Genomic DNA, 22,543 nt, shown 5'->3' with positions numbered 1-22,543 from the left:
CTTTTCCAGCGCTTGGTGATGGAGATACGGAGAATGGAATTCTTGACTGCTACAGTTCATGATGATGTTACTCGCTTCAATGCTATTTGGGCAGACTGGGACCTCCACGTTTCTGATTTGACATGATTGTACCTTACCTTTCCTTGTTATCGCTCTAATGATTAGATTTTTATTCTTCCCTTTATGCTCTTCATGTTTACAATCTGACTGGTTGATCTTCTGGTGTTTTCCTTGAGCTTACTAAGTTTGATATGTAATACTCTGTAATGTTCTGTTTCTGGGGTTGTCCAGCCCTTGTTTGGTAATTATATTTTATTTTCCTTCATTTCTTCAATAAAAATAAAATTTTTGAAAAAAAAAAAAGAAAAAAAAGTACAATAGGAAAGGGGAGTGTATGTGTATGCACAAACTTGACCGTGTGTAAGAGTTCCCAGCTGTTAATTGAAAGCGAAACAATGCACTATTGCTAAAAATGGCTGCCAAACATTATACAATGGAACTAGCGTGGAATCTCTAGAACGCGGCCCCGCCAATACATACGTATGCACTTCCGTCATAACCTGTTAGAGTGAATCCTATATAATATAGTTCATAAAAACTATATTTGATTGTGATTATGCTATTGTTCCAGTAAATGAGACTATATCTGCAAAGGAAATAGCAGCAGTATTTCAATCATGCGGATCAAGCATAATAGAAAGCTACCAGCCATTATTCCAGCAAAAGGGCAGATATTTATCAAAACAATAATAATTCCACATCACAAACATATCTCCGCCAGTGAATACCGGGGCCCAGGCTGGCTGATATACATTTGTGTGGTGAAGTTGGCATTGCACTGCCATAGATCTGGACCAGCGTTCCAGCGAGAGCCACTCAGCGCGCCCGCTGTTCGGGAGATCAGGTGAGTGTTATGCAGTCTCCATTTAATGGAAGGTTTCCACAGCTAACAGTCTTTCCTCAATGCCATATTCGCTGTGCATAGCGGATACCGGTGAACCGACACTGGGAGACATAATGGCAATTTAAATAAAACTCTTCCTGAAAAATGTCGACAAAAGTATTATTAAAATTTCCACAACAAGCGGACAAAGCATACGAAATGAAATACATGTATATACAGCATTTAAAATGTCTTTAACAATCTCCTAAGAAGGCAGTAGTACACCTTTGCTTAGTGTAATAGAGGAGGAATGGAAACAGACAAACCCGGTGTGGGGGAAATTAGTATTGATTTGCCAACCTTTTTTAATCTCCTTGCTCTTTTTATTCCCAAATATGCACATATGAGCTATATTGAACACTGCTCCATAGACATTGGAATGATCTAAAAATGTCAGATCGGCAAACTGTCATCTAATGTCCATGGGCAGCCTTAGACAAACCTTCTGAAATGAACTATATTTCCTGAGGTCAATGTATTTCCCAATTGGTATTGATTTAATAGTATGCTTCAGATGACCTGAAGTACCAAGAATGGGCTCCCTGTAGAAGGCTTGCAATCAATAGATGGAAAATAAGCTGATGTGTAATATCCCAAATCATTAAATTTTAGTCATAGGTTGAACTTAGTAGGAGCCAGACAGTAGCCTTCCATGTCTTGCGCATTTTGCAGGCAGATTTCCCCTTTGGTTGTTCCTAACCATTACCATAATGTACAATAATGTAATATATATACGGTAAGTAGAAAATACTGCCCTCCTAACTAACACAGTATACTAAATGAAGTCTAACTAAAGATCTATATAGGGAAAACAGAACATCCTTACTCCTGCTGGTGATCCCTCTAATGATGCATCTTTTGGATTTTCCTACTGCTTGCTCACTTTGCAATAATCTAAAATAGTTACCCCAAAAATCTTTTTCCTCTGTATTGAAGTCAGCAGAGATTCACCATATTCACTAAGCTCTGAGGAAAATTCACTTGCAATTTGCAACTTCTGCAATTGCAAAGTGAACAGCCTATTTGCCTTTAGGAGATCAACCCCAGAGGGTTCTCACAAAAGGTATTGGCCTCTAAATGCCCACATATTTTACAGTTGCCACTTTCTGTAAATGTACACACTAAAGGGATAAGGAAAAGACACGGATGAGCGAGTTTGGGGTGGAAGAACTTGACTGGCCTGCACAGAGTCCTGACCTCAACCTGATAGAACACCTTAGATGAATTAGAGTGGAGACTGCGAGCCAGGCCGCCTTGTCCAACATCAGTGCCTGACCTCCCAAATGCGCTTCTGGAAGAATGGTCAAACATTCCCATAGACACTCCTAAACCTTGTGGACAACCTTCCCAGAAGAGTTGAAGCTGTTATAACTGCAAAGAGTGGGCCAACTCAATATTGAACCCTACGGACCAAGCCTTGATTCCATTAAAGTTTATGTGTGTGTAAAGGCAGACATCCCAATACTTTTGACAAAATAGTTTATTAGTTAAGTAGATGCTGCCTAAGGGGATCTGCACAAACATTTTAGAATTGAAAAAGTTATAAGAGAAGTTTGATAAGGAGTTCTATAGAGACTCCTACTTGCTAATATAAATTTATTTTTTTGAGCTAATGACCTCTTAAACCTCAAGCTCAACCCTTATTTAAAAGTAGGAATTTTTTCAAATCTTGTCAACCTGGAAATGATGGGTAGATACATCCTAAAGTAAGCTAAATGTTGTTGCGATAAAGATGTGTGTTGTGTGCCTGCTACGTAGTGAAACTATGAAAGTAAACTGACATCAAGGTCTCTGATGTTTAACCCTGGGCCTCTCTGATGTAAACCAAAGTTTGTACAACAGACAGTCTGTAACTGTTGGATGGTAGCAAAGTCCTGGTCTGGATATCCAAAAGGAAGGATCCTAAACCTGGAATTGGTAATTAGAGTTTTCATTTACCTATATTATTATACAGGATCTACATTTCATAATGTTTTTTTTTTTTTTAAAGGTTGATATTACTGTGGGGAATACAAGGAATTTTGTTTGTTTCAGTTAGGGATGGAACCGTCCTTCTTGTCTTTTAGAAATCTATTAGTAATGGTTGAGTTGTCTTTTCAGTTGCAAAAGGATTCCAATATATATTAGGATCTTATTTTGTTTTTTATTCGGAATAGTTTTTATTATACAATACGTTTTTGTTGTACTATTTATCCATATCTATACCCCAACAAATACAGAGTACATAGATTGCTCAAATGAGTCAATGTATCAGACATGTTGTTTAACCTGTAAGGCCACCAAAGCCATTTCAGCCATTTCTGTTTTGGAGATCTGCACTGCTTATGTGATGACATTTTCTGAAAGATTTCAGGAAAGTTCCATCCTGTTCTATAGACAAAATACAACTACGGTGGTTAAGTTTGTTCTCACAACAAATTATTTCTGCTATTTGTCCAATACCAACATATTCAATAGGTTAAAGATGTAACAAAAAAAAAATGATTTCCTTTTTTATAATTTGCATATGTATACTGTATGTGGGTATATAGAGAAATACATTTGACATTGTGCATGCTGAAGACAACTGAAGAAGGTTGAAAGCACTAAGATATATTGGGTTTTATTTTAAACAGTAGTAAAGGTAAATCTTTGCAAATAAAGTGGATCTTCAGACTCCACCCCCTTTTGTTTTTTTTTTAACCCATCCTTACCTGCGGGTCCTGCACATTTAAAGTATTCACCTGCCCAGTGGATCTTTCTTACTATACATGTCTAACTCATTTGAACAAACTATGCACTCTGTATTTGTTGGGGCTATAGCTATGGATAAATAGTACAACAAAATGGTCCTTTTTAAATAAAAGTGTTCTGATGATTAAAAAAATAAATCTGCTAAATCCTATTATGTATTGGAATCCTTTTGCAACTGAAAAGACAACTCAGCCATTACCAATAGCCTAGGGGCAAATTATGTGCATTGGGGGTGGGGGGTGGACTGGAGGTTTTTATTTAAAAAAAAGTAATAAGTAATTAAAATAAAAAAGCAAATAAAAATAGAGAGAGCCCTTTTTGCACAGCGGAGGGAAGGAGGGGTGGAGGGGAGACAACATTTGATTGAGGGTGCACATCATTAGCACAGTATTCAATTTGAATACCCAATCATGAGCTCGCACTTATATATATATATTTTTTTTTCTTTATATTTCATAATTCTGTTTCATTGTATTCTATAACACAACATAAAAGATCAAAAATAAGCATATAAATCGCCCATGCAGGGGCTGTAGAGGTGTCAGGTATTACAGAGGAATCCAAAAAGGGATACAAACAGAACACTAGTTATTGAAAACCTTCATGTAATCAAGATGATATTGGAGGGTTCTTGTAAAATGAAAAGAAAAGGAAAAAAAAAAGTGAAGGGGAGAGGCCAGAAAAGTGGGGGGGGGGGGGGGAAGGGAAGAGGCGGCGCGCCACGGCCTACTCACAGTCATCCCAGGGGTGGCCCAAGTCCTGAGACCAACCCCACAGGTATTTGTAAAAGTATGAAGAAAGGGGAGCAGGAGAGAAAGAACCAGAAATCAAGTAGAAGGGAGCTAGAAAAAGATGGAGTCTAGAAAAGGAAGGAGAAAAACGAAGTAGAAAGGTGAACTAAGGCTAGGATCGCCGTCGGAAGCAGTCAGAGAATGTATTTCATAATTCAGGATTCATAATTCAGGATTCAAAGTGAAGACAGGTTAACCTTACTGACTAAAATACACCTTACAAAATTAACATCCACTTAACAGTAGGGATGAGCTTCAAGTTTCGAGTCCAACATCGGTTGTTCGATCGTGCGTCGAATGATGAACAAATGTGCTTCATCGTGGGAAATTTAAATGCCCATAATGCACTGCGCGCACGCGGCGCGTGCAGTGCGTCATGTGATCCCTGACCTCCATGCTTTGGCCAATCAAATCATCTCTGCCATGATTGGACTAAAGGCAGGCTGCCTTTAGCCAATCATGGCTCATTGGCTAAGTACACGCCCCACACTATATAAAGGCTGCTCGCACAGCCGCAGCGTGTAGTGTGATTGTGTGGGTGAGATAGGAAACAGAGAGGAACGTGTTTGAGGCAGGGAAAGAATAGTTATTTTGCAGTTTTTCTGACAGTGCAGTGTAGTCTAATTAGAGACATTGCTAGCAGTTAGGCAGGGAGAGAGATTTGTGCTTTTTACAAGTTAAGAGATCAGATAGTGAAGTATATTCAGTAGTGCAGTATATACCATAGACCAGGAGTTCCCAAACTGTGGGTCGGAACCCACTGGTGGGTCACGAGCTGCATTTGAGTGGGTCACACTGAGCCGGAAATCACTGAGAGCTGGCCCACATAAATTGTGCTGTGTGAGCCCACGCAAATTACAGAGCGCCAGAGCAGTCTAATCATGATGGATTCAGGACCCCACCCACGCAGTTTATGGAGGCTGGTCTGCATTTCCAGCGAGGAGGATACTTGCATCAGTGAGTACGTATCTAGGCTGTTATGTAGGATATGTTCATGGGGTGCAGAGCCAGCTCCTCTGTCCTTCTGGTGGCAGTGGTGGTGGCTAGACTGGCGGTGAGATTCTCTTAGCTATAGCGGGCAGAGGCGGCAGCCTCTGTGTCATAGGAGGATTAGGTGGCCCAGCGGTGTCAGGAGTTCATGGCAGCTTCTGTGACGCCAGTAGGGAATATGAAGGAGAAGAGCCAGGACACCAAGACCAGCATAGAGCTCCTCATCATGGAGACTCTGGGTGAGGTGTGCTGGGCCCTGGAGAGGGCAAACAGGGGCTTCACCTTCACTGTGGACCGCTGGGAGAGGAAGGAGGGTGAGTGCCATATAGCCTACAGATCACTGTCCTGGGGTGGTTGATTTCTGTCCTCTGCCTGCCTTATACTGTCTATGAGGTTGCTGATTACTTACAACTCCTCTTATATGCCACACATGCCACAGGTTTATGAACCCTCACTTAGAACATCTGGCAAGTGTATTCAATAATAAATCGAAAAGTAGTAAATTGGTATTTTTAATTTAACATCCCCCTCCCTTTAAAATATGCATTATTATTATTATTATTATTATTTGCATTTAAATATCGCCAACAAATTCTGTAGCACTTTACAATATTCAATTACAAGCAAGTGGGTCCCGAAAAATAACTGTGTTCAGAAGTGGGTCTCGACCCAAAAAAGTTTGGGAAGCCCTGCCATAGACCATATACCATACATTGATCCCTATCTATATATAGGGCAATAGATTAGATATCAGGTCATTGAATATCTATCGGTCACTTGCGTATACCCTATATTGATCTGATCTATATCTATATATAAGACTATTGAGTAGATCACATCAGGTTATTAAGTATCTATCGGTCACTTGTGTATACCCTATATTGATCTGATCTCTATCTATATATAGGGCTATTAAGTAGATCATATCAGGTAATTGAGTATCTATCGGTCACTTGCGTATACCTTATACTGATCCGATCTCTATCTACTGTATATATAGGGCTATAGAGTAGATCATATCAGGTCATTGAGTATCTATCGGTCAGTTGCGTATACCCTATATTGATCTCTATCCACATCATGTCCGAAAGGCCGACAAGCAGAGGCAACCGCTTACAGGCCACGAAAAGTGAAAAGTGATGGTCGCAGTCGACATGGTGCATCCTCTGCAGGCAGGGCACGCCCGTCCTTTATTTCCGGTGCTGCTCGTGTTATTTAGCCACAACATCTGGAAGAGTTGGTGGAGTGGATAAATAAGCTGTCCTCATCCTCCTCGTCCACTGACACCCATGCTCACAGTAGTTTGCCTTCCACCGCAGCTGCCAAAGCGGCCCGTTCCACAGGCTCCTTCTCCACAGCTACTTCTTCTGTTGCCCCACCATCAACTATTCAATCATAGTGTCAGTGACATGCTGCTGGAGGATGCACAGCAATTTGAAAACTGTGATGTTGGTTCGCAGGTTGATAAAGGGAATAACGTGAGCCTAGAGAGAGGGAGTGCCAATGACGGACAGGAAACTAGCAGTCATGTTCCCACAGCTGCAGCATACTGCCGAGTTTGCTCCAGTGAAGAGGAGGGAGGGGATGATGAGGTCACTAACTGCACAACTCCAATGAGGCAGGATGTTCTCCAGGGGCCACCATAGAAGTAGCCAACCTATTGCATCACAACACAGAGCTCCACAAGTGCAGGGTGCTGCAAACTCCCCACGGACTTCAAAAAGTTTATTAGTGTGGGCTTTTTTCAGCACATGTGCAGTAGACCGCAGTGTTGCTGTTTGCAACATCTGTCTGAAGCGCATCAAGTGTGGCCAGAACACCAGCCGCTTGGGCACCACATGCTTGACACGGCATACGACGACCTGCCATGCAGTCCATTGGCAACAGCACCTGAAAGAGCTACAAGATCAAAACAATCATACATCACCTTGCTCCTCATCTGGGATCTCTAACCCTACTATACCTCATGTCTTCTCAAATACCAGCATTGAGAGGGATGATGGTATAGCAATGAGTGCCACAGAGACTTGCACCTAATCTGCTAGCAGTACAGCACCCAGTAGCGGAACTATCAGGGTCGCAGCGGTCGCGGTTGCGACCGGGCCCTGGAGTTCCGCTACCTGAGGGGGGGCCCGCCAGCCCCGTTTTCTTACAGCGGCCGCGGCGTGAGGGGGCCCGTCCGTCCGCCTGATGACAGTACCCTAGTGGTGGCTGAGCTGAGTGAGTGAGAAACTAGGCTGGATGCCGCCTTCCCCGATCGTTGTGCGGGGGGGGGCAGGGAGGAGAGGTACAGGCATGACATGTGTGCAGTCAGTGTAAAGCAATCTACGAGTACCTGCATTCTGCTGCTGTGCTGCCTGCACCGCCCTCAGCCCTGCCGATCCTCCAATCCGAGAGAGGGCTGATGCAGTGAGGCAGCAGGGGTGGTCAGTCACTGAAAGTCAGCTGACCAGCTGACACCAATAGAGTGCAGGGGGAGGAGGAGTTCTCCCCTCTGCCAGACGAGTGTGAAGAGACTCCATGCTGTGTCTGCCTGGCTGGAGTTGCCTGAGCCTGAGTGAGGGGGAAATCGTCTTGACTCGACTGACTGCTAAAAGTAAGTGAACTTCAACTTGCCTTCCTTCCCAAACTCCACCCTTGCTGGCTTACTGGAATGCTGCCTCTTAATGATCCCATCCCATGCCTGGCACAGAACAGATCTCATCCTCTACAACAGAACTTTTGGGGGTGTAGGGATGAGATCTGCGATGGTGGGGGGATGGGATCAGTAAGACAGAGGTAGTGGTGACACCACATCCAACCCCTCCTCCACCCCCCCCCACCATCGCTCCCACTGATCCCTCTCCACCATCACCCCTTCACCACTGCCATTGATCCCACCCCCTCCAATCCATCACCCCCTCTCATCACCGCCATTGATCCCACCCCACCATCCACCCACCCCCCTCACCATCGCCGCCACTAATCTCACTCCCACACCCCTCCCCACCATTACCGCCCCTGATCCCACACCCCTCACCACCATTACCGCCCCTGATCCCACACCCCTCACCACCATTACCGCCCCTGATCCCACACCCCTCCCCACCACCATTACTGCCCCTGATCCCACACCCCTCACCACCATTACCGCCCCTGATCTCACACCCCTCACCACCATTACCGCCCCTGATCCCACATCCCCTCACCACCATTACCGCCCCTGATCCCACACCCCTCACCACCATTACTGCCCCTGATCCCACACCCCTCACCACCATTACCGCCCCTGATCCCACACCCCTCACCACCACCATTACTGCCCCTGATCCCACACCCCTCACCACCATTACCGCCCCTGATCCCACACCCCTCACCACCATTACCGCCCCTGATCCCACACCCCTCACCACCATTACAGCCCCTGATCCCACACCCCTCACCACCATTACCGCCCCTGATCCCACACCCCTCACCACCATTACCGCCCCTGATCTCACACCCCTCACCACCATTACCGCCCCTGATCCCACACCCCTCACCACCATTACTGCCCTGATCCCACACCCCTCACCAGAAACCGAAATGTTTTACTTTGTTATATTGCAAAAAAATAAAAAATAAAAAAAAGGGTCAAAAACATGCTTTTTCGGGGGGGGGGGGGGGCCTTCATGATTTCTTGCACCGGGGCCCTGAGAAATCTAGTTACGCCTCTGACAGCACCGCTTGATTTGAGCAGCAGGCAAATTTCACTACCCCAATTTCTTAACCGTAGAAAAAAATACTGTCCCAGCCATCCACATGCTCAGCGTCTTAATGCTAGCTTGGCCAAATTGATAGCATTGCAATTGCTGCCTTTTCATCTGGTAGACTCTGCTCCCTTTTGCAGATTTGTGGAATGTGCTGCACCACAGTGGCATGCAATTTCAAATTTGTATGGAATTTTTACCAGCAGGTCCCATTCCTGCATCCATCAAGAGTAACTGTGAGGGGTTATGGTGTTCAGGCTCCACCAACACCAAAGGCCCAATTTTTGGCACCTGTATGACAAGTACATGCGATTTCAAATTTGTATGGAATTTTTACCAGCAGGGCCCGTTCCTGTGCCCAGCAAGAGTAACTGTGTGGAGTTACGGTGTTCAGGCACCAGCAACACCAAAGGCCCAATTTTTGGAACCTGTATGACAAGTACATGCGATTTCAAATTTGTATGGAATTTTTAGCAGCAGGGCCCGTTCCTGCACTCAGCAAGAGTAACTGCGAGGGGTTACATTGTTGGCACCACCAACAACCAAGGCCCAATTTTTCTGCACCTGTATGACAAGTACATGTGATTTGAAACTTGTATGTGTATTTGTATATGACATTTTTTCTTTTAGAAATGTCAGTATTGCTGCAGCAGGCTACATACATCGTAGAGATGCTCTACTTTACAGGCACATTAAGGGGACCCCCGAGGCATGATATTTAAAGGAATTTTTCATTTTTATAGTTTCACTTTAAGCATCATTACAATCAGTATATCACTACTCCTTAAAAAACGATTGTTTTAAAAAAAAAAAATTTTCATTGCTACATGTTTCCCAGGTCAATATCTGGACCCCCATACACATTTTTGGGTCAATAACTTGAATTTAAGCCTTCAAAATTAGGCCAATTGATATTCGATGTTCGAGTCCCATAGACTTCAATGGAGTTTGTTTGTTCGAACAAACTTTAGCTCTGTTCGCAGTGTTCTAGTGCGAACCGAACCAGGAGATGTTCGGCTCATCACTACTTAACAGATACTACACAAGTCTTTCCAACTTTCGAAACGTTTCCTGGTCCGACTTTGATACAACTTCAATGCCACAGAGTATAAAAAGTCACATCACAGTTGTATCAAAGTCGGACTCCAAAGTTGAACTGAAAGTTGTGCGATTTTTGAGTCGGGCTCGTGTGAACCATGCCTAAATGACAGATCCTCTGGGTTTTTTTACTAACAAACACCAGCCTGGGATCTGTCATCTAGTGGTAATAATTAAACTGCTGATGAATGACAAATCCCTGACTGATGTTTGTAGAGATACAATATTATTGTTATATGATTACATCTTACTGCATCTACAACTTCATGTGCAGGTTTACAGCATCCCCAAAGCTTGCTATTTAAATTATACAACTATTTTTAAGAATATTTATTTTACATTGGTACACCCCCCATAGCAAATCCCAGGGCCAAAAAAATGATCAAGATTTAACTCCCATAGACTTCAGTGCTATGTTCCCAATCGGTTTGGCAACTGTGCAGCGAACCAAATGTTGCCCAATTTGCTCATTACTATTTATGAATCCTGTCTTGCATTAGCTTTATATTAACCACCTAGGCGGTAATCCCGAGCGTGACTCGGGGTGGATTTTTCATTGCAGGATCGGTAACCCTGAGTCATGCTCGGGGTGGATTGCAGAGAGCGCAGCGGTGTTCTCTTACCTTATCCTGGCGATCCAGCGATGATCTCTCATTGCTGAGATCGCCAGCCGAGAGTCCCGCCGCTCCTCCGTCCACCGTCGGTCTGACCACTTCCTAGTTCCGTTCCCTGCAGCAGCAATGCTGCATGGGAGCGGAACTAGGGAGGGAAATTAAAAAAAAAAAAAAAAAACGTTGCACAAAACACATTTTATATTTTATATATATATATATATATATATATATATATATATATATATATATATATATATATATATATATATATATATATATGCATATATATATATATATATATATATATATATGCATATATATATATATATATATATATATATATATGCATATATATGCATATATATATATGTATATGTATATATATATATATATATATATATATATATATATATATATATATATGCGCATATATATATATATATATACCGGTATATATATATATATATATATGCATATATATATATATATGTGTATATATATATGCACACACACACACACACATATATATATATATATAAAATTATATTATTGATTCATTTATAATTCATGCGTTATATATTATATATATATGTGTGTATATATATATATATATATATATATATATATATATATATATATATATGTATATATATATATATATATATATATATATATATATATGTATATATATATATATATATATATATATATATACACACATATATATATATATACACACACACACACACACATATATCTATATATAATATATAATGCATGAATTATAATCTAATCAATAATATAATTTTATTATATATATTATATATTAAATAATAAAATAATATTATTGATTCGATTATAATTCACGCATTTGTGTTTCAAATTTATCACATCTGGGATGTCTAGACTCTTGTTTTGGTCAGGTTTAAGTCAGTAATTACTAAGAATTGTAGGCCTACAATACATAACGCCAAATTTCCATGAAAAGAATTGTACCGCTTTTGGTATGTAATTCCTGACATAATCATACCGCCAGGGAGGTTAAAAGTAATGCTACCAATGTAAATATCATTCTACCAGAATCACCAATTATTCAGTTGGATTTGAATGGCTGTTTTCCTAAGTCTGTAGGTACCTTTAAACAACAGGTGATCACAAATAATCTAAACTGAACATTTTCCTTGAACAGTTATGCCCATGTACTGTATGTGCACACTTAGATTATATATTTATGTATAAAACACACTTGTTGAAGCTCTTCTCTATGAGAAACAATAGCCTATTGGCTAAGTAATCAAACACTGGGTGTTCGCAACAGTTTACGGAATCTTTAAACACAAAAAAAATGCTATTTTTTTATGGTAAATAGGTTTTTATTTTTTTAACAGAGTTACATTTAAACTTTGGGGATGTAACATAAAAATACAATATTACAGTAAGGGAAACAATCAAAGTTTCCCCATAGTTAAGATTAGAAGTTGTTGTCTAATAGCTAGTTTACAATTTGGTCAGGCGTTAAAATGCAATCTTTAAAGCGTAGCTCCACTTTTGTTGAGAAAAAACGTTCCCCTCTTGGTGATCTCTGTACATTACACGGATTTTACCAAACTTTGTTGCATATTCTTATCTTTTGTTATTCTGAAGAAATCATTGTTTGTTCCTCTGAGCTGAGTGGGTCAAATGGGAGTGGTTTCATAATTATCTATCAGTTGTGGCAGCTGCAGGGCTCTAATGAGGAAATCTGCTGGGCCTGCATCCCTTTAGACGTGCTCCTATTGGGAGTATCTCACCAAAAATGACATTTTTGTTGCAGGGGATGCCAGAAATCAGACTTGTATCTTAAGCAGACTTCTGGGAAAATTGGTGAGCCAATCACACAAGCAGGAAATTATGTTTCTGGGGTGTGGTCAGTACACATTCTGTGTACAGAACACCTCCAGGTAGCCATATTGCATTGCATTTTACAGAAAATTACAACATCTGCAGATTGAAAAGGAAAGGTAATTTTTAATAACATTCAATTGCAATATGATTTGTGTTGCAATTCTATGCGCTATATTGTTTTTCTTTATTTGCTAATTTTTTTTCCCCACAAAAGTGGAGTTACACTTTAAGTGTTTTGTTTTTGATGTTTTTCAGTAATGAATAAGATGGATAAGTCCCCGTTCACACTGGGGCGACCTGTGAGGCGACCTGGTCGCCTCACAGGTCGCCGTAGGTCGCCTTCCATAGGGAAGCTGCGGACCCATTCTAATAGGAGCGACACAAGTCGCTCCAACTTAGAAAAAGGGTCCGGAGCTTCTTTGGGGCGACCCGGAGCGACCGTCATAGACTTCAATGTTATGAAGTCTGTGCCGGCCGCTCCGAGGTCGCGGCGCGCTGCTCGCACCGTGACCTCGGAGGTCGCCTGGGGAAGTCGGATCGCCCCAGTGTGAACGGGGCCTAACTGTCTTTTCACTGGAAATATACCTTGAATTTAGAATTGAATCCTGATGTTTATGTGTTTACTTAGGCACAAGATACATACAGCTCATCATGAACAGAACCCCCTTCCAGGTCTGTGCCTTGTTGCTTGCTTTGGGAGGGATGACCTGTGTCCTTGTATCCACGGTATCTACTAAATGGAAAACCTCCAGCCCTTCCACAAACATCATCACTTCCACCTCCATATTCGAAGGCCTCTGGATGAACTGTGTGGGCACCTCTGTGGGCTCTGTGCAGTGTAAGAGGTTCTCGTCACTTTTCAGTCTGTCCAGTAAGTATTTTTACTAGTTGTAACCAGAAATATTATACATGTTTACTGCATTCTTCTACTGCAACTGTGCTAGAATCACTCTATAACATAATCCAGGCAGCCAAACTAACTTAAAACCAAAGGCCCGAATAAAGAAGAATATATTGATATGATCATGCAATGGATCATTCATCGCAACTAAACTGATTGAATTCAATATGTTGTGCAAACCAAAGACTCTCCGTTTCATTGATTTAGCCTGCACTTGGTTGATTTAGAAAATGGTGACATTTTGTCACTAGCTTCCGACTCTATTGAAAATCTCCCTTTGCGTCAGAAAACTGATTATAATTCAGATCAAATAAATTACTGTTTTTTATTGATTGTTTTCGTATATAAAGGATAGATCACACTTTTAAACAGCATTGTCAGTGAATTGCAAAGGAGGAAACCAATGCTATGTGTATTGCATTATTCAATATCTTATTGAAAAGTAAATCTCTTTTACCGAAATCCACCCTGTTGCCAGACCATTCATTGCAACAACGATCTTCCCATAAGATTAAATGTGCATTACATGTATTTTAAGAATGTTATTTACTTAAAAGTCTCCTATTTGTAGATATCAAAATCCCAGAGAGTTCTTTTGGACACTGCCATCTTGGGTTTGATGTCAGCAGCCCAAGCAGAGGTGTTACTCAAGTGACATTCTATATTATTCCCATTCACTTCTTGTCCAAAAAAGGTTATTTAGGAAAGTGAGGGGAGGCATGCAGGAGGTTGACCAACACAAACAGTAGTTAGGCGTTCACAGCAGAAGAGAAGACTGGGATTTGCAAGAAAGTAGGGTGGGGGCTGTGCTAGGAAATAGACTCTTGGAGTAGTCATATTTACTGGCAAGTTCAGAGACAAATTTCAAGTCAATAAAAAATTATTTGAGAAAAAGAAAAGTGCTGAAAGTACTTTTACCAGCATTTTTAGGCTGGTGCCAGATTCTTTAACCACTTGCCGACCCCCGCAAGTACATTTACTGCGGCGGTCAGCCCCTCCTGGGCAAAGTGACGTAGTACTACGTCGCTAGCCCAGGAGCCTGTAGTGGGCGAGCACGCGCCACCAAAGGCGCGCTCCCGCCCCCGCTCGTTCCCCTGCATCCCCGCGACTGTGACCGGCGGGTCCGATGTCCGCCGGTCACTCGCGATCTCCCGGTGGAGAGGGAGAAAGGCAGGCGACTAATGTAAACAAAGCCACCTGTCATTCTCCCTGGTGTAACAGTAGAGGTCATACGATCCTGCTATGAAGGATCGTATGTCTCTGTGGTTACATGAAAAGCCACACCCCTTTACAGTTAGAAGCATGCCCCTAGGGACACATTTAACCCCTGCATCTCTAATAAAGTTAACCCCTTCCCTGCCAGTGTCATTTTTACAATAACAGTGCATATGTATAGCACTGATTACTGTAGTAATGTCACTGGTACCCCCAAAAGTGTAAAAAATGTCAGCCAAGGGTCCGATCTGTCCACCGCAATGTCGCAGTCCCACAAAAAAACGCAGATCGCCGCCATTACTCGTTAAAAAAAAAAAACAATAAAAATTACATAAATCTTTCCCTTAGTTAGTAAACGCAATAATTTTTGCGCAAACCAATCAAAATACGCTTATTGCGATTTTTTTTACCAAAAATTTGTAGCAGAAAACAAATTGGCCTAAAATGTAAAAAATTTTGATTTTTACATTTTTGGGGGAATTTCATATAAAAAATGTGAAAAATATTGTTATTTTTTCAAACATTTTTGCTCTTTCTTTGTTTATAGCGCAAAAAGTAAAATTCGCACAGGTGATCAAATAGCACCAAAAGAAAGTTCTGTTTGTGGGAAAAAAAGGATGTCAATTTCATTTAAGTACAGCGTCGCACGACCGCGCAATTGTCCATTAAAGTCACGCACTGCCGAATTGCAAAATAGGCTCTGGTCTTTGAGCAGCCAAATCCTCCGGGGCTTAAGTGGTTAAGGGACTATAGGTTTCCATTGGTATTTAAGCTTAGTACCTATACAACCTCAAGACTTTATTGCATTTGTGCTCCCTACAATTTACAAAAATCCCTTTTCATGTAAACTCCATTATTCTTGGGGACAGAAACAAGGCTATACAAGGCAGCTATTCTTATTGTAAGATCAAATTGTATAGCAGATCCTTACATGCTTCAAATTTTATAGATAGTGAGTAGACTTGCTGAAACTGAGTGCCAAGGGGCAGGTGTTGTCTTTATTATAATATCACAACCAATCCCAGTTTAGGAAGCAAAGTGATTCCCTGGTGTGCCTTTATTATATATCATCATCTTTCAATAAATATTAAAATCCAGTTGCAGTAAAATGAAGGACATTGTCGAGGAGTCATGTAATCTGATTTTAGAAAAGTAATTGTGGTAATTTGTATGTTACATGAATTGCAGTGAATTTGTCATGCACCAAACATTTACTGCAAGTGAATTTTCATTGTGCATGTGTTTTAACCACTTGACCTCCGGAAGATTTACCCCTCTTCATGATCAGGCCACTTTTTGCGATACCACACTGCATTACTTTAAACTACTGTAACCGGGAGCAGCAGACTACTGTAATATGAAGTACCAGACTTTATCTCCACCACTGCAGGCTACTCGTGTTTCCCGATAGTGCTGGGCCAAAATCATCTGCATCACACTCCTGAGCTCTGAAGGAGAGCATTGTGGGATTTGTAGTCTCCTGCATGGCCATTACTGCATTGCTGAATCCTTTACAAATTACATCTCCCAACAAGCCACCCTCTCTCTGAGAAAGTCATGGGAGAAGATATAAAAGGAGTATCCCAGCAGGCCCGTGCTCTTCTTCCTTGAATCCATTGAGTGAGCACCAGTCCCGCCACCCAGCTGTGGGAGTTGGGGGCCTACTGCGGCACCAGGAGTCACCGCTGTTCCTACTCAAGAGGATCGGCCACACATCACCATGCCAGAGACCTCCTGTGCCCCTTGCTGACGAATGGGGGACGGCACAGCGGGTGACAGTGCAGACCCCTGAATCAACAACTGACTGAACTGCCATATCCGGCTCCCTGCTGGATGGTTAACAGACCCTGAATTGCTTCCTGAATGAACACCAGCTGTCTTCAGGATCTGGGGAGCGGGCTAATGCCCAAGTCCTCCGCTGCCTGCTAGTAACATACAACACTTGGACACTGCATGCAGACAGCATAACCTGGATTGTCACTCACATGTAAGCAGAGGATACAGACATAAAAGTACAGAATGGCCGCTGCATGGGCGTATTTACGCGCGGGCGTGCTGACGCGTTTCGTCATCACGGGGACATTGTCAAAGGCATGTATGCCAAAAAATACACCTCTGAAACAAAGGGAGACTCCAATGGTATAGTATGTACAGTATATTGACATAAAATAACAACAAATGGGCAACTCACATGTCAGCAGAGGATACAGACATAAAAGTACAGGATGGCCGTGGCATGAGCGTGTTAACGTGCGGGCGTGCCTGGCACGTTTCATCATCACGGGGACATTGTCAAAGGCCTTTGACAATGTCCCCATGATGACAAAACACGTCAGACACACTCGCGCGTAACCAGGCCCATACGGCGGCCATCCTGTACTTTTATGTCTGTATTCTCTGCTGACATGTGAGTTGCCCATTTGTTGTTATTTTATGTCAATAAACTGTACATACTATACCATTGGAGTCTCCCTTTGTTTCGGAGGTGTATTTTTTGGCCTACTCAGCGGATTACAACTAGGAGTTTTTGGAGGCACTACGTCTATCAGTGTATGGAATATTGGATCGCTAACCGGAGCTTGGTGGTGTGCTGCTAATCCTTTGAGTTTACCCTTCCAGCACATGCCTTTTTGACCACTCTTAACCGAGGGTTAAACGATCCGGTAAGCAGATACCCTCTACTGAGCACGTGGTGATGCATTGTTTTTGGATCTGATCTAATTTCTTGGTGCTGGTCTCTCAATCTCCTATATTTATTGGTTCAACTGAGGGACGATTGAATCATTTTCCTGTGGGACTTATGGACTGACCTTTGGCTTTCTATTAGATGCATGATCCTTCTCTTTCTACTCATTATTGATATTTTTGAGTTTATTTACCTATGTGCGCTGTACTCCTATTGTTATTTCCTTTTAAATAAACACTAGCGATAATGCACTATTAGTCCTTCTTTTATCCCTATATCCATCTGTGATACTGGAGCCGGAGTCTGTTCGCAGTATCACAGATTGATCTCAAAACTGAGAACAGCATACATGCCTATTGACCCATTTGGGTCTGATAAGCAGCCATTTTATTATCAGAGCACAGTGGTGATGCATGCAGCACTTTGAAGGCTATGAATCAAGCACTATGGTAATTTGTTTATATTCAATTTGTTTGGACTGTTTTTGTATTATTCAGTCATTTTTTTTAATTCAGTTGGAACTTTTTTTTCATTTTTTAAAATTTTTGTACACTTGATTTCACTCTTGGCATTTGTGAACTTTGGCTTATAAATTTTTTTTTGTTTTTTTTCGTCCTTTATATTTTATATACAGTGTTGTTATACACAGGAATTTGACATGTTTTAGGATCAGTGCACATGATTTTTCCTTATCTGATTTTTGCACTACTGTATATACCTTAAATACAGTATCTCACAAAATGAGTACACCCCTCACATTTTTAAAAATATTTTATTTAATCTTTTCATGTGACAACACTGAAGAAATGACACTTTGCTACAATGTAAAGTAGTGAGTGTACAGCTTGTATAACAGTGTAAATTTGCTGTCCCCTCAAAATAACTCAACACACAGCCATTATTGTCTAAACCGCTGGCAACAAAAGTGAGTACACCCCTAAGTGGAAATGTCCAAATTGGGCCCAAAGTGTCAATATTTTGTGTGGCCACCATTATTTTCCAGCACTGCCTTACCTTCTTTAGCATGGAGTTCACCAGTGCTTCACAGGTTGCCACTGGAGTCCTCTTCCACTCATCCATGGCGACATCACAGAGCTGGTGGATGTTAGAGACCTTGCATTCCTCCACCTTCCATATGAGGATGCCCCACAGATGCTCAAAAGGGTTTAGATGTGGAGACATGCTTGACTAGTCCATCACATTTACCCTCAGCTTCTTTAGCAAGCCAGTGGTCGTCTTGGAGGTGTGTTTGGGGTCCTTATCATGTTGGAATACTGCCCTGTGACCCAGTCACCGAAGGGAGAGGATCATGCTCTGCTTCAGTAGGTTACAGTACATGTTGGTATTCATGGTTCCCTCAATAAAATGTAGCTTCCCAGTGCCAGACCATGACACTCCCACCACCATGCTTGACTGTAGGCAAGACACACTTGTCTTTGTACTCCTCACCTGGTTGCCGCCACACACGCTTGACACCATCTGAACCAAATAAGTTTATCTTGGTCTCATCAGACCACAGGACATGGTTCCAGTAATCCATGTCCTTAGTCTGCTTGTATTCAGCAAACTGTTTTTGGGTTTTCTTGTGCGTCATCTTCAGAAGAGGTTTCCTTCATGGACGACAGCCATGCAGACCATTTTAAAGCAGTGTGCGGTGTATGGTCTGAGCACTGACAGGCTGACCTCCCACCCCTTCAACCTCTGCAGCAATTCTGGCAGCACTCATACGTCTATTTCCCAAAGATGACCTCTGGATATGATGCTAAGCACATGCACTCAACTTCTTTGGTCCACCGTGGTGAGGCCTGTTCTAAATGGAACCCGTCCTGTTTAACCGCTGTATGGTCTTGGCCACCGTGCTGCAGCTCAGTTTCAGTGTCTTGGCAATCTTCTTATAGCCTAGGCCATCTTTATGTAGAGCAACAATTCTTTTTTTCAGATCCTCAGGGAGTTCTTCGCCATGAGGTGCCATGTTATACTTCCAGTGACCAGTATGAGAGAATGAGAGCGATAACACCAAATTTAACAAACCTGCTCCCCATTCACACTTTAGAGCTTGTAACACTAACGAGTCACATGACACCGGGGAGGGAAAATGGCTAATTGGGCCCAATTTGGACATGTTCACATAGGGGTATATTGCCAGCGGTTTAGACATTAATGGTTGTGTGTTGAGTTATTTTGAGGAAACAGCAAATTTACACTGTTATACAAGCTGTACATTCACTACTTTACATTGTAGCAAAGTGTCATTTCTTCAATGTTGTCACATGAAAAGATATAAAATATTTACAAAAATGTGAGGGATATACTCACTTTTGTGAGATAGTGTAGATCTTTTTTTTGGGGGTTTTTACTCATTGGCACAGTTATATTGAGACAGCGCACTTCATATATATTTTTCACCATTATCTTCCGGTATTCAGGGAATTTCAGGTGCAGCAGTCGTTATAGGTTGTTGGCTGGTGCATCCTTTTATCTATTTTTAACAATAACTCATTAGGATTAGAGTCACTGTAGGCCGGCCCTTTTCCCCTTTTAGTAGTAGCATAATCAGTAGTCAAAGTCACTTTGTTAATCTTGATAATCTCATTGCTAAGTGTCTGTGATTGCTTTGTACATTTGAGTGCTGTTGTTATTCACTGTTATTGCTATATGTACATATAACTCCACTGAGTGTTCAATTCAACCGGGTTTTGGGGTGTTTTCCAAGGATTTGGCTGACCGACACTCTTATACACCCCCATTTTGCTGTCTAGTTAATACAAAAGACTGTTTGCATTGTGTCTGCGTTTCATTTAAAGGGGTATACACTATGTCAGAATCTAGAGTGTCAGATAGACTGTGAAGTTCCCAGGGTCAGGGCAGCACAGGAGGACAAGCAATACCTAGCAGCCCCCACAGGGGTGGCGATACATGGCAATTGCACGGTCATGCAACACTGTACCCATATAACATTTTTGTCTGTGGGGGAGGTGCTTTGACTAGAGTAAGGCACTGATCCATGTTTCTACTTTGCAGGAACACAGGATCAATACCTTCCCTTCTGAAAGAACACAACCTGTCTTGTTTACATAGGCAGATTGTCGTTCTGCCTGTGTACTGTCTAATCGGTGGGTGACGGTTGAATTCGAGTCTGCGGTACCCACCACTGGGCTCCCGCTGTGTGTAATCAGAGCAGGAGCGGGTCGCCGGTGGCTGCCCTGCCACAGTATATGTACGGTGGGTGGTCCGCAAGTGGTTAAATGGCAGTAATTTATTCACCATCAGTGAATGTTTAGGGAAAGCTACATTTTTTAGGGTTGATTTACTAAAACCAGAGAGTGCAAAATTAGCTGTAGCTTTGCATAGAAACCCAACAGCTTGTAGGTTTTTTTTTGTCAAAGCCTAATGGAGTTGTAAAGTCAGGAAAGTTTTTTTATCTTAATGCATTCTATGCATTTAGATAAAAATCCTTCTGTGTGTAGCAGCACCCCCTAGTACTTACCTGTGCCCCCTCTCTGTCCAGCGATGTCCACAAGTCCCTCGGCCTTCCTGAGACTCTCTCTCCTGATTGGCTAAATACAGCAGTGGAGCCATTCGCTCCCATGGCTGTCAATCAAAGTCAGTGAGCCAATCAGGAGAAAGGGGGGGGCAGGGCCGAACAGCAGCTCTGTGTCTGAATGGACACAAGGAGCATCAGCTTGGCTTGGGTGCCCCTATAGCAAGCTGCTTGCTGTGGGGGCACTTGATTGGAGGGAGAGGCCAGGAGCAGGAACGGGGGACCCGAGAAGAGGAGGATCCAGGCTGCCCTATGAAAAACCAATTGCACAGAGGAGGTAAGTATAACATGTTTATGTAGCATCCTCCTAGGTAGGTGCTAGGTAAAAGCATCTTATGTTCCTTCTGCTTATCAGGGGAGCCTGATCTATTTGGTTGCCTGTTGCATGTTTCCAGGTGTGATTCACTGGGTCTGAGGGAGTGTCCCCACTGTATCCAATAAGGGAGCTAGTGGGACAGTGGAGGAAACCCAGCCAGTGACACATTGACTTGATGGGCACTCTTGCAGTGCATCCTGGGATTGCTCATTAAAGCCAGGGGGACATGTGACAGGGCATCTTTGGCGGTAAGCAGAGTCCCAGGAGGAGGCTTACAGCTGGTTTCTCCTCCTTTGGCATGAGGAAAGTGGTCTTAGGCAGTTGGCCTAGTGAACCAGGTGTGGAGCTGAGCTGCAGAGGATCCAGTGGAGCTGCTGGCAGAGTCCTCTGGGAAAAACAGTGTCCGTGAGTACCAGGGGACTTGCCAAAGGGTCTGCCCTGGAAGGGGGACCGCTCCAGTGAAGTCAGAGGATCAAGGGGTTCAGCTCACACAGAGTGCCAGATTAAAGGGGGTGTGTACCCAGCTAAAGTAACAACATTTGATTTGTTTAATATAAAGTATATATATATATATATATATATATATATATATATATATATATATACACACACAGTATATATATATATATTATATATTCATACTAATGAAAAAGAATGCGTAGAATGCAGCTTTCAAGCAAGTTCTGGGCAAACTTGGTTCTTTTCTAGAGGGTGTAGTGTTTACTTGATCCCAGAATCAGATAAAATGTTCGACAGAGTATATACAGAATAATAAATAATCAAAAGCCCCATGAGTCTCTTCCGAATACTATTTTCTTCCTTTCATTAAAGCGGTAGTATACTCCGCTTTTTACCTTTTACCTGCAGGTAAGCCTATAATAAGGCTTACCTGTAGGTAAAATTAATATCTCCTAAACCTGCACGGTTTAGGAGATATTCACCCTGCATGCAGCCGCTGACACCAGGGGCGCATTAGCTCTGAAGTGAACTTGGAAATTGGAAAGTGAACTCCCGAGCGCACTCCCGGAAGAGACGCCGAGGGAACATGACAGCTCCCTTAGTGGTGTCCGGGCGGCCGTGTGGGGGGCTTCGCTCTAAGGTAA

General features: G+C 42.3%; 1 protein-coding gene across 1 annotated transcript in view; it reads left to right on the top strand.

Moving 5' to 3' along the window:
• Nucleotides 1-2,706: 2,706 nt before the first annotated feature.
• Nucleotides 2,707-22,543, top strand: part of LOC309551575 (claudin-19-like) — an 89,766-nt gene continuing 69,929 nt past the window's right edge. The window contains exons 1-2 of the mRNA XM_082252211.1: nucleotides 2,707-2,860; nucleotides 13,410-13,652. Of these exons, the coding sequence (XP_082108337.1) occupies nucleotides 13,433-13,652 (220 nt within the window). The 5' untranslated portion in view covers nucleotides 2,707-2,860; nucleotides 13,410-13,432. The remainder of the gene's footprint in view (nucleotides 2,861-13,409; nucleotides 13,653-22,543) is intronic.

The sequence above is a fragment of the Pelophylax lessonae genome (genome assembly GCF_965119305.1).
Source record: "Pelophylax lessonae genome assembly, chromosome: 3".
Taxonomy (NCBI): Eukaryota; Metazoa; Chordata; class Amphibia; order Anura; family Ranidae; genus Pelophylax; species Pelophylax lessonae.
Note: the sequence above shows the minus strand (reverse complement) of the source record. Positions and strands in the feature narration are given on the sequence as shown.